The sequence below is a fragment of the Grampus griseus genome (assembly GCF_964374135.1).
Source record: "Grampus griseus genome assembly, contig: HAP1_SCAFFOLD_1078, whole genome shotgun sequence".
Taxonomy (NCBI): Eukaryota; Metazoa; Chordata; class Mammalia; order Artiodactyla; family Delphinidae; genus Grampus; species Grampus griseus.
Genome location: NW_028132445.1, coordinates 1 through 13,993, shown reverse-complemented (window position 1 = coordinate 13,993; position 13,993 = coordinate 1). Strand labels below are relative to the sequence as shown.

Here is a 13,993-nt window from a genome sequence, read left to right as displayed (position 1 = left end):
CCCATTAGGTTGTCTCTGTTGGGTGGAAAGACCAGGCACTAATATCCCTGCCATGCTCATTTGTTGCCTGGGGGCTTCCAGGGAGAGGTGTGAACTTGGTTTGAAAGCTGAGGCATTGCACATGGAGACTGTCATCTAACTGCATTCCTTGCAGCAAAAGAACACAGTCTTGTCACATCTTACCTTTCGCCCTCCCCATATCCTCAAGTCCATTCTCTAGTAGGTCCGTGTCTCCTGGAGGGGTGAGATAGGTAGGGTGGGAGGGAGGGAGATGCAAGAGGGAAGAGATATGGAAACATATGTATAACTGATTCACTTTGTTATAAAGCAGAAACTAACACACCATTGTAAAGCCATTATACTCCGATAAAGATGTTAAAAAAAAAAAAAAAAAAGAATAGCGGGAGACGTTGGGGCTGCTGCTGCCGCCACCAAGGGGCCTGTGTGCGAGCGCAGGTCGCTCTCCACTCCCTTCTTCCGCGGAGCCTGTGCAGCCCGCCACTGCCGGGTTCCCGGGATCCGGGGACGACTTCCCCGGGAGAGCGCACGGCGGGCCTCGGGCTGGTGCAGGGTCACGCCGGACTTTGCCGCCGCAGGCCCGCCCCGCATTCCGTGCCCCTCCCTCCCCGCTGGCCTCAGTACGCCAGAGCCCCCGAATCAGCGGCTCCTTTAACCCCGTCCTGTCTGAGCAAAAAACAGACGCCCTCCAGCGACCTACACGCAGAGGCAGGGCCAAATCCAAAGCTGAGCCCCTGTGAGCTGTGAGAACAAAGAAGAGAAAGGGAAATCTCTCCCAGCAGCCTCAGAAGCAGCGGATTAAAGCTCCACAATCAACTTGATGTACCCTGCATCTGTGGAATACATGAATAGACAGCCAATCATCCCAAATTAAGGAGGTGGACTTTGGGAGCAAGATCTATGATTTTTCTCCCTATTCCTCTTTTTGTGAATGTGTACGTGTATGCTTCTGTGTGAGATCTTGTCTGTATAGTCTTGCTTCCACCATTTGTCCTAGGGTTCTATCCGTCCATGGTTTTTTCTTAAAATTTTTTTCTTAATAATCAATTTTAATTTTAAGAACATTATTATACTTTACCTTCGTCCTTTCTTTCTTTCTTTCCTTCCTTCCTTCCCTCCTTTAGACAACGAATCATCCCAAATTGAGGAGGTGGTCTCTGACAGCAAGATTTATGATTTTTCCCCCTTTACCTCTTTTTGTGAGGGTGTATGTGTACGCTTCTGTGTAAGACTTTGTATAGCTTTGCTTCCAACATTTGTCCTAAGGTTCTATCCGTCCCTTTTTTTTTTTTTCTAATTAAGAATTTTTTAATTCAATAACTTTATTATACTTTATTTTATTTTTACTGTATCTTCTTTCTTTCTGTTTTTCCTTCTTTCCCTCCTTCCTTCCTTCCTCCCTCCCTCCCTCCTTTCGTTCCTTCTTGCCTTCTTTCCTTCTTTCTTTCTTTCTTCCTTCCTTCCTTCCCTCCTTCCTTCCCTCCTTTAGACAACGAATCATCCCAAATTGAGGAGGTGGTCTCTGACAGCAAGATTTATGATTTTTCCCCCTTTACCTCTTTTTGTGAGGGTGTATGTGTACGCTTCTGTGTAAGACTTTGTCTGTATAGCTTTGCTTCCAACATTTGTCCTAAGGTTCTATCCGTCCCTTTTTTTTTTTTTCTAATTAAGAATTTTTTAATTCAATAACTTTATTATACTTTATTTTATTTTTACTGTATCTTCTTTCTTTCTGTTTTTCCTTCTTTCCCTCCTTCCTTCCTTCCTCCCTCCCTCCCTCCCTCCTTTCGTTCCTTCTTGCCTTTTTTCCTTCTTTGCTTCTTTCTTTCTTTCTTCCTTCCTTCCTTCCTTCCTTCCCTCCTTCCTTCCCTCCTTTCCTTCTTTCTTTCCTCATACTTCTACTAATTCCCTCTACTTTTTCTCCCTTTTATTCTGAGCCGTGTGGATGAAAGGCTCTTGGTGCTCCAGCCAGGAGTCAGGGCTCTGCCTCTGAGGTAGGAGAGCCAACTTCAGGACACTGGTCCACAAGAGACCTCCCAGCTCCACATAATATCAAACGGCAAAAATCTCCCAGAGACCTCCATCTTAACACCAGCACCCAGCTTCACTCAACGACCAGCAAGCCACAGTGCTGGACAACCTGTGCCAAACAACTAGCAAAACAGGAACACAACCCCACCCATTAGCAGAGAGGCTGCCTAAAATCATAATAAGGCCACAGACACCCCAAAACACACCACCAGACGTGAACCTGCCCACTAGAGAGACAAGATCCAGCCTCATCCACCACAACACAGGCACTAGTCCCCTCCACCAGGAAGCCTACACAACCCACTGAACCAACCTTAGCCACTGGAGACAGACATCAAAAACAAGAGGAACTACGAACCTGCAGCCTGCAAAAAGGAGACCCCAAACACAGTAAGATAAGCAAAATGAGAAAACAGAAAAACACACAGCAGGTAAAGGAGCAAGATAAAAATGCACCAGACCTAACAAATGAAGAGGAAATAGGCAGTCTACCTGAAAAAGAATTCAGAATAATGATAGTAAGGTTGATCCAAAATCTTGGAGATAGAATGGACAATAGAATGGACAAAATGCAAGAATCAGTTAACAAGGACCTAGAAGAACTAAAGATGAAACAAGCAACGATGAACAACACAATAAATGAAATTAAAAATACTCTAGATGGGATCAATAGCAGAATAACTGAGGCAGAAGAACGGATAAGTGACCTGGAAGATAAAATAGTGGAAATAACTACTGCAGAGCAGAATAAAGAAAAAAGAATGAAAAGAACTGAGGACAGTCTCAGAGACCTCTGGGACAACATTAAACGCACCAACATTCGAATTATAGGGGTTCCAGAAGAAGAAGAGAAAAAGAAAGGGACTGAGAAAATATTTGAAGAGATTATAGTTGAAAACTTCCCTAATATGGGAAAGGAAATAGTTAATCAAGTCCAGGAAGCACAGAGAGTCCCATACAGGATAAATACAAGGAGAAATACGCCAAGACACATATTAATCAAACTGTCAAAAATTAAATACAAAGAAAGCATATTAAAAGCAGCAAGGGAAAAACAACAAATAACACATAAGGGAATCCCCATAAGGTTAACAGCTGATCTCTCAGCAGAAACCCTACAAGCCAGAAGGGAGTGGCAGGACATACTGAAAGTGATGAAGGAGAAAAACCTGCAACCAAGACTACTCTACCCAGCAAGGATCTCATTCAGATTTGATGGAGAAATTAAAACCTTTACAGACAAGCAAAAGCTGAGAGAGTTCAGCACCACCAAACCAGCTTTACAACAAATGCTAAAGGATCTTCTCTAGGCAAGAAACACAAGAGAAGGAAAAGACCTATAATAACGAACCCAAAACAATATAGAAAATGGGAATAGGAACATACATATCGATAATTACCTTAAATGTAAATGGACTAAATGCTCCCACCAAAAGACACAGATTAGCTGAATGGATACAAAAACAAGACCCTTACATATGCTGTCTACAAGAGACCCACTTCAGACCTAGAGACACATACAGACTAAAAGTAAGGGGATGGAAAAAGATATTCCATGCAAATGGAAACCAAAAGAAAGCTGGAGTAGCAATTCTCATATCAGACAAAATAGACTTTAAAATAAGGACTATTAAAAGAGACAAAGAAGGACACTACATAATGATCAAGGGATCGATCCAAGAAGAAGATATAACAATTGTAAATATTTATGCACCCAACATAGGAGCACCTCAATACATAAGGCAAATACTAACAGCCATAAAAGGGGAAATCGACAGTAACACATTCATAGTAGGGGACTTAAACACCCCACTTTCACCCAAGGACAGATCATCCAAAATGAAAATAAATAAGGAAACACAAGCTTTAAATGATACATTAAACAAGATGGACTTAATTGATATTTATAGGACACTCCATCCAAAAACAACAGAATACACATTTTTCTCAAGTGCTCATGGAACATTCTCCAGGATAGATCATATCTTGGGTCACAAATCAAGCCTTGGCAAATTTAAGAAAATTGAAATTGTATCAAGTATCTTTTCTGACCACAACGCCATGAGACTAGATATCAATTACAGGAAAAGATCTGTAAAAAATACAAACACATGGAGGCTAAACAATACACTACTTAATAATGAAGTGATCACTGAAGAAATCAAAGAGGAAATCAAAAAATACCTAGAAACAAATGACAATGGAGACACAACGACCCAAAACCTGTGGGATGCAGCAAAAGCAGTTCTAAGGGGGAAGTTTATAGCAATACAAGCCCACCTTAAGAAGCAGGAAACATCTAGAATAAACAACCTAACCTTGCACCTCAAACAATTAGAGAAAGAAGAACAAAAAAACCCCAAAGCTAGCAGAAGGAAAGAAATCATAAAAATCAGATCAGAAATAAATGAAAAAGAAATGAAGGAAACAATAGCAAAGATCAATAAAACTAAAAGCTGGTTCTTTGAGAAGATAAACAAAATAGATAAACCACTAGCCAGACTCATCAAGAAAAAAAGGGAGAAGACTCAACTCAATAGAATTAGAAATGAAAAAGGAGAGGTAACAACTGACACTGCAGAAATAAAAGAGATCATGAGAGATTACTACAAGCAACTCTATGCCAATAAAATGGACAATCTGGAAGAAATGGACAAATTCTTAGAAATGCACAACCTGCCAAGACTGAATCAGGAAGAAATAGAAAATATGAACAGACCAATCACAAGCACTGAAATTGAAACTGTGATTAAAAATCTTCCAACAAAGAAAAGCCCAGGACCAGATGGCTTCACAGGCGAATTCTATCAAACATTTAGAGAAGAGCTAACACCTATCCTTCTCAAACTCTTCCAAAATATAGCAGAGGGAGGAACACTCCCAAACTCATTCTACGAGGCCACCATCACCTTGATACCAAAACCAGGCAAGGATGTCACAAAGAAAGAAAATTACAGGCCAATATCACTGATGAACATAGATGCAAAAATCCTCAACAAAATACTAGCAAACAGAATCCAACAGCACATTAAAAGGATCATACACCATGATCAAGTGGGGTTTATTCCAGGAATGCAAGGATTCTTCAATATACGCAAATCTATCAATGTGATAAACCATATTAACAAATTGAAGGAGAAAAACCATATGATCATCTCAATAGATGCAGCTTTTGACAAAATTCAACACCCATTTATGATAAAAACCCTGCAGAAAGTAGGCATAGAGGGAACTTTCCTCAACATAATAAAGGCCATATACGACAAGCCCACAGCAAACATCATCCTCAATGGTGAAAAACTGAAAGCATTTCCACTAAGATCAGGAACAAGACAAGGGTGCCCACTCTCACCACTCTTATTCAACATAGTTTTGGAAGTTTTAGCCACAGCAATCAGAGAAGAGAAGGAAATAAAAGGAATCCAAATCGGAAAAGAAGAAGTAAAGCTGTCACTGTTTGCAGATGACATGATCCTATACATAGAGAATCCTAAAGATGCTACCAGAAAACTACTAGAGCTAATCAATGAATTTGGTAAAGTAGCAGGATACAAAATTAATGCACAGAAATCTCTGGCATTCCTATATACTAATGATGAAAAATCTGAAAGTGAAATCAAGAAAACACTCCCATTTACCATTGCAACAAAAAGAATAAAATATCTAGGAATAAACCTACCTAAGGAGGCAAAAGACCTGTATGCAGAAAAGTATAAGACACTGATGAAAGAAATTAAAGATGATACAAATAGATGGAGACATATACCATGTTCTTGGATTGGAAGAATCAATATTGTGAAAATGACTCTACTACCCAAAGCAATCTATAGATTCAATGCAATCCCTATCAAACTACCACTGGCATTTTTCACAGAACTAGAACAAAAAATTTCGCAATTTGTATGGAAACACAAAAGACCCCGAATAGCCAAAGCAATCTTGAGAACAAAAAAAGGAACTGGAGGAATCAGGCTCCCTGACTTCAGACTATACTACAAAGCTACAGTTATCAAGACGGTATGGTACTGGCACAAAAACAGAAAGATAGATCAATGGAACAGGATAGAAAGCCCAGAGATAAACCCATGCACATATGGACACCTTATCTTTGATAAAGGTGGCAGGAATGTACAGTGGAAAAAGGACAGCCTCTTCAATAAGTGGTGCTGGGAAAACTGGACAGGTACATGTAAAAGAATGAAATTAGAACACTCCCTAACACCATACACAAAAATAAGCTCAAAATGGATTAAAGACCTAAATATAAGGCCAGAAACTATCAAACTATTAGAGGAAAACATAGGCAGAACACTCTATGACATAAATCACAGCAAGATTCTTTCTGACCCACCCCCTAGAGTAATGGAAATAAAAACAAAAATAAACAAATGGGACCTAATGAAACTTCAAAGCTTTTGCACAGCAAAGGAAACCATAAACAAGACCAAAAGACAACCCTCAGAATGGGAGAAAATATTTGCAAATGAAGCAACCGAGAAAGGATTAATCTCCAAAATTTGCAAGCAGCTCATGCAGCTCAACAACAAAAAAACAAACAACCCAATCCAAAAATGGGCAGAAGACCTAAATAGACATTTCTCCAAAGAAGATATACAGACTGCCAACAAACACATGAAAGAATGCTCAACATCATTAATCATTAGAGAAATGCAAATCAAAACTACAATGAGATATCATCTCACACCAGTCAGAATGGCCATCATCAAAAAATCTAGAAACAATAAATGCTGGAGAGGGTGTGGAGAAAAGGGAACCCTCTTGCACTGCTGGTGGGAATGTGAATTGGTTCAGCCACTATGGAGAACAGTATGGAGGTTCCTTAAAAAACTACAAATAGAACTACCATATGACCCAGCAATTCCACTACTGGGCATATACCCTGAGAAAACCGAAATTCAAAAAGAGTCATGTACCAAAATGTTCATCGCAGCTCTATTTACAATAGCCCGGAGATGGAAACAACCTAAGTGCCCATCATCGGATGAATGGATAAAGAAGATGTGGCACATATATACAATGGAATATTACTCAGCCATAAAATGAAACGAAATTGAGCTATTTGTAATGAGGTGGATAGACCTAGAGTCTGTCATACACAGTGAAGTAAGTCAGAAAGAAAAAGACAAATACAGTATGCTAACACATATATATGGAATTTAAGAAAAAAAAATGTCATGAAGAACCTAGGGGTAAGGCAGGAATAAAGACGCAGACCTCCTAGAGAACGGACTTGAGGTTATGGGGAGGGGGAAGGGTGAGCTGTGACAGAGCGAGAGAGAGTCATGGACATATACACACTAACAAACGTAGTAAGGTAGATAGCTAGTGGGAAGCAGCCGCATGGCACAGGGATATTGGCTCGGTGCTTTGTGACAGCCTGGAAGGGTGGGATAGGGAGGGTGGGAGGGAGGGAGACGCAAGAGGGAAGAGATATGGGAACATATGTATATGTATAACTGATTCACTTTGTTATAAAGCAGAAACTAACACACCATTGTAAAGTAATTATACCCCAATAAAGATGTTAAAAAAAAAAAATTAAAAAAAAAAAAAGAATAAAGCAGAGGGAGGTTTGACTTCAGATAAAGAGAAGACAGTGTGACATCAGAAGCCAAGATTGGAGTGATGCAGCTGCAAGCTAGGGAATGCCACTGGCCACCAGAAGCTGGAAGAGGCAAGGAAGGGATTCTCTCCTAGAGCCTCCAAGGGAAAGCAGCACTGCCAAATGCTTGGGTTTAGCCCCAGAAGACTCATTTCAGACTACTGGCCTCGAGAGCTTGTAAAAAAATACATTGCTGTTGTTTTAAGCCAAAAAAAAAAAAAAAAGAACACAGTCTTTCTCAAAGGGAAATTTGAGAGTGCTCCTCTATGACTGCCACAATCCTCAAATCATTTTTCCCCAGCTTTGCAGTCCATTGAGGAAATCATCCTAGGGGACGTTAAACCACTGTCCAAGCGCTAAACCAGCTGACATTCATTGAATGCCTATCACGTGGCAGATACTTCAAATGCAGTATCTTCCCAACTACACTGAAAGTTAAGAATTACTAACTCCCTTTAACAGAAGGGGACACGGTGGCCCAGGGAGGTAAATTGAGTTGCTCAAGGTCACTATTCAGTCCATGTTTTGAGACAAACTTTCTGTGTGTCCCAGGTTCATCACAGCCCTACTCTGAGTCTTGGGTTTTTCTCATTTATAAAATGCTAAGCTTAGAGAAGGTGAAAGTAAAGATCTGCTCCAACTCTGATGTTCTAGGAGTCTAAGAAACGCAGAGGCATGTTTGCTGCTGGGCAAGCCGCCCAAAGTCTACTGTCACTTCTTCCCTGCTACCTCTTCCCATGCTCACACCCACATAGTCTTCAGGCTCCTCATTTGTGCACACCCCCGTTCACACATCCCCCCCAACCTGTGTTCTGACCCTGTCCAACAGATGGTCAAATCCCTGAAGAAGGCCATGGCCCCAGTCCTGAGTGATGTGACTGTGGAGTGGGTCTTCCCTGAGACTACCGAGGTCCTGATCTCACCTGTCAGCACCAGCTCCCTCTTCCCTGGAGAACGGCTGGTGGGGTATGGCATTGTATGTGATGCCTCCTTATACATCTCCAATCCCAGAACAGTAAGTACTTTAGAAATTCCAGGGGTCAGTGGGGGTCCAGAACCCTTTCCACAAAGCCATCCTTGGCTGGAAAGACGATTTATTTGTGGCAGCTAGGAGCCAATTGGATCTGGGTTTACTCTTGTGGGGTATAGTTGTCAGGCTGTGGACATTCAGTCATGGTGACACTGCTTGGGTAAATGCTACCATCTCAATATGTGGTCCTCAAGATCCCCTGCAAGAGGAGAACTTGGGGAACATGTTTAAAATGCAGAACCCTAGCTCCAACCCAGGTCCCCTGAATAAAAATCTCTGAAGATAAGGCCCAGGAACCTGCATTTTGCATAGTCTACTCCAAGTGATTTTGGTGAGTAGTTCAATTCAGAACAATGGCACTCAGATTTCTTTCCCTGAACACTCTAGACAGATCATATCTCCTTAGATGAATTTGTGTTTTATTCATTTACATGGATAATTCTCTTGTATGTGGTGGCAGAAGTGGAATAACAGTGAGGAACTTCTCAAAGGGAGGTGGAATCCATGCTAAAATGTAGAAGATTGCCTGAGATGCTATTTTCTCATCTAGCTTACCTCATTAGTAAGTCTCTCCACTCCCCTTTAAAGGATTTGTCATCTTGTTTAGTTTTTAAGCAGGAGTCACACAAACCCAATGCCTAGGGGGATTGGGCAGGTATAAAATGAACGAAATGGGCTTGTTGTAAAAATCAAAGGGACAAATGTCATGAGAGATAGCAGACATTCCCCATAAGAGGAAATAAGGGGTGGTGAGGAATACAGCAAACTGGAGAGCACACACTCTGTCTAAATGCTCAGCCCCTACTCGGCCCTGACAAACAGTTACCATGCAAGAATGTGGACCCTATGTTAAATGTGTTTCCAATCTTTCAAGAGGAGTTAGAAGTTTATTTGAAATTTCCAGATTTTAAAATGTTACGGAATCTCTTAAGAACCATGGTCAGTAATGGTAAAAGTGTTTTGGAGAGTAGAGTGTTCAACTGCAGGGAGAACGTGCTAAACAAAATGCTGGTCAAGACTCTGCATAATCCAGGCCTTTCTTGGAGGTCTGAGAGGTAGCAGATCAGCCACAGACCTTACTACTAGCAGGGACTGTCAAATCTATTCTCCTTTCCTTACCCGTGAGACTGGCAATGCTTTCTCCTACTACTAGAAGAGTTGTTGGGTAAGGGTATAATTGTGACTTACCCTCCCGGAAGGTGATCTAGAAATAACTAATAAAATTAGAAATATATACCTTTTCAACCCAGAAAAACCTCCTAAGAATCAAACACATAGAAATAAAAGTAATGTAATAGATTCATGGTCAAGGATTTATTGTAGCATTTTTTACGGTGGCAAAAAATAAATGGCCACAAAGCGAATGCTTAATAAAAAGGGGTAGTAGAATATCGTACAGCCAAATGTTTAAAAGAATAGTTGACGTGAAAGATTTCCAAAATGTTTTAAGTGCAAAGTTCAAGCTACTGATAAATGTAAGTAATATGGTCCAGCTTTTGTAACACAAGATGACCCCAATAAGCCCTTATATTTTTATATATGTTTATATCATGGAGAATGAAACAAAAGGAACAGATGGTTCATGCTGTTATTTTTGGTTATCTATTTGGAGACAGCAGTAGCATTTAGAATTACGCTTTTTTTTAACATTTAATAAAGAATATAATGAAAAATATAAACAGCATAAGTGATATGAAAAACCACCTCCATTCACCATCCCTTAAATTTAGGCAGGAGTCTGCCTAAACTCCCCAAGCAAGCAAAAAATTTTCTTATTATTTCAGTTCTTCAAAGGTAGAACCTCCACCATCTCCTCTCACACCCCTTGCTGCCCTTTGGATGTCCTTCCTGACATCCAGCCTCACTCTAAGCCCTCTTTTCTCTCCCTCCCTCCAGGACAAGAGAAGACGATACAGCATGCTACACTCTCAGGAGTCCGGCAGCTCTGTCTTCTACCACTCACAGGATGAGGGACCTAGCCCAGACACTGGAGACTGTGCCAAGAGCTTGGGGACACCCTTCAACCTGAGGCAGGCCAAAGATGCCCAGCCATCCAGCGGAGACTCCGCCACCAGTCCCGGTCAGTCAGTTGTTCTTTGAGCTTTACTCCCTTCTCCAGGGAGGCCATGATTGCTACATTTTTACTGAACACTTATTACGTGTTAAGCACTTTTTACAATCTCATTGAACGGTTAGCAGCTGTGGAGGTGGGTACTATAATACCAACTTTACAGATGAGGGAACTGAAACTTGGAGAATTTTAGCAATGTGACTAAGCTCATGGAACTTGAAAGAGGTAGAGTACAGATAAAGAGTTTAGACCTGTCTTCCTCCAAAACCTCTTTATGGTTTTAGTTTCCATTCAGAGGGTAATTACTGATGACCTACTAAGGCTAGGTGCTGAGCGCAGTGTGGGAAGCAAAGATGACTCAAACGTGGCACTTGTCCCTCAGAAGTTCTCCATCTAGTGAGAGAGATACAACTGGCCTTAACTCTCTTAGAAAGCAGAATGACATGGACCACAAGAAAGTTTAACAGACTGTAAGGATCCCAGGGAAAGGAACATCTGGTAGAGGATATTAACAAAGACATAACGAGGGCACTGGTTCTTAGAAGTGGGAAGGGAGAGGAGATTCCAGGCAGGAGAAACTGCCTGAGCAAAGATGTGGAGGTGTCACACCTAGAAAACGTATACACAACTGGTATATTTGGAGCACATAATACCTTGAAAAATGAGCAGAAAGGAGAGTAGCTGGGTGGCTAGATTAGAGCTAGATTAGGCAAGGCTTTGAATGCCAGGTGAGGTGAGGCATCTGCACATATTTCAGTAGGTAAGTGGTGGAAAACTCAAGAAGTTTCCAAGCAAGAAATGGGTATGCAAGCTCCTCTCTCTTTCCCCACTGTCCTCCACCCTGATGGCTTCCCTGTCACCACTCCTGCCCAGGTCTAGACTTCTCCCAGCGACGGCGGGCATACAGCACCAACCAGATCACCACCCACAAGCCCTCTCCAAGGGCCCTTACGGCCAGCGACCCCACAACAGCTGCCAGGAGATATCCACTGAGGAAAGCCAAGCTGCAGGACCTCACCAAGCAGACCAGCCTGGATGCTCCGCGGTGGCAGATTGATTTGCAGGTACCCAAGCAGGGCATATTGGAGTTGGGGGTGGCCATAGATGGGGAAGAGCTCTGTCTCCTGCTTCAGCCATAAGGATGGAGCTTGACCACAATTTACAGTGAAGTGAGTCACTTCTTCCTCCTTTTTCTGGATCTTCACTTGCCTGACCTCCAATGACAACTTCCTAATAATGATACCCATTGGTCAATGACATCACCCATTCTCTGCTCATAGAACTTCCCAGTTGGCAAGGAGCACCCCCATCTACACTCTCATTTGATTTTACAGCACCCCTTGGAAAGGAGGGAATGTGGGGGCCAGCCACCCCCACTCCGTACAGATGTGGAAATTGAGGGTCAGAGAGGTAAAGTGACTTACCCAGGGTCACACAGCCAGTCAGGGGATTGCAGCGAAGGACCTTCTTCGTGAAAAGCCCTTCTTTTCCCCTCACTGTCACCTTCTGCACCTTCTGAAAATCCCAAGGCTGTACATTCACCCAGGGCAGAGATCATCTCAGAGTTAGAAGCACAGCAGGACCAGTCATCCAGTGTCCGGCCAGACCAGGGTTTCTCAGCTCCCACACTATCGACACGGGAATTCTTTTCTGTGGAGGCTGTCCTGTGCACTGTGGAATGTTGGGCAGCCTCCCTGGCCTCTACCCACTGGATTCCAGGTACAATACCATCCCCGGTCAGGACCGCCAAAAATGTCTGCAGACCCTGCCAAACGTCCCCGGGGAGGGGGGCAACATCACCAGATTGAGAATCACTGTCTAAACCAAATTGGTATTTGCTATTATCTGTACGCCTTATCCCATTTTCTTAAGAATGGGCTTTAGGTAGCTTTGTCATTGTGAGTCTGTGGTTCCGTAAAAGTAGCCTTTCACTCTCCCATTCCCACCCATAACCCCCATCTCTCCTCACCTCCAAATACACATAAGCCCCCTATGCTCCCCAACGGCGGGGATGCTGCCACCTTGCCCTGAAGGCTCTCCTCTGTGCTTAGCCAGGAGCCACTCGATGCAGTTGGAAGATACTGATCTTGGAGTCAGGCAGACTCTGCCCCTCAAGCATGTTGCTTAGCCTCTCTGAGCCCCCAATTTCTTCATCTATGACATGACGAGAATAGCTTGTCAGGTGATTGAGCTAACAGTCATCAACAGATGTTTACTGGGAGCCAACTGCAGGTGGAGGACTCTTGCAGCACTGGCTGATAAAATATGAAGTGTCTAGTGCAGCACCTGGTGCACAGTAGGTGTCCTTTAAATGCAACTCTACTTGGTGAGAGCTCTGGGCAGCTGGGCAGCTCTCCTCCTCACTTCTGGCCCATCTTTGTTCATCTCTCCCCATTCCCTGCTTGGCTTCTTCCACAATCTATCTCCAATACACTTGTGTGAATGTATATGCATGCGCACACACACACACAAACACACACACACACACACATACACACATATACACTCCCTGCAGCCTATGGCTGGGTGAAGGGGGCTGAATCTTAGACTAACTTGTTGCTATGGAAACTGTAGCAGCTTCTGTTTCTCAGTGTGCTGGTGATGGTGGGGCAGGGGTAGGGGGAATCCCAGTCTCTGCTGTGGTAAAGAAGTTAGGGATGCCCTGGGACCCAGCAGCCTTGGCTGGGTACCAGTTCCCACTGAGGCCGTCCTAAGATGGAGCAGTCCCTTTCATCTCCCACACCCTTGTACCATCCCCAGGACCTCAGGCCCAGAGGAAACAGGAAGGATGAATCTAGCCCCTGCCCCAAGGAGACCCCATCTAATGGGGACGCACAGGCCTCATTCCAGTAAATATTTGATAGAGATGAAAAAGACCCCATGGTTAACTGTTAGCCTAAAAACTAAGAGGCATTTTTTTCTCTCTGTTACACCTAAAAGTGCCTTTGTCCCCCCATCCCCTCCTCCTTCCAGGCAGATATATGTGTTCCCAGAGGCGCAAAATTCATTTTTAACTAATTTAATATTCTTTAATTACAAAAGTAATACGTACTCAGAGTTTTCAATAAAAAAAACTCTCGAACAGTTCAGTTGAATATAAAGTAAAAATAAAAGTCCCCCTCCCCTGTGCCCTGACTCACTTGGTTTTGGGTGTTCCCTTCCAGAAATACTACACACACTAAAAAACACACATATGCGACACACATATATGTTTTGAACA

General features: G+C 42.7%; 1 protein-coding gene across 1 annotated transcript in view; it reads left to right on the top strand.

The window, feature by feature from the left end:
• The window catches only part of LOC309817855 (von Willebrand factor A domain-containing protein 5B1-like), a gene marked incomplete at its 3' end in the record, with an annotated part of 29,929 nt that extends 18,092 nt beyond the window's left edge, over positions 1-11,837 (top strand). The window contains exons 10-12 of the mRNA XM_082682130.1: positions 8,502-8,687; positions 10,599-10,782; positions 11,647-11,837. Of these exons, the coding sequence (XP_082538256.1) occupies positions 8,502-8,687; positions 10,599-10,782; positions 11,647-11,837 (561 nt within the window). The remainder of the gene's footprint in view (positions 1-8,501; positions 8,688-10,598; positions 10,783-11,646) is intronic.
• Positions 11,838-13,993: the final 2,156 nt, after the last annotated feature.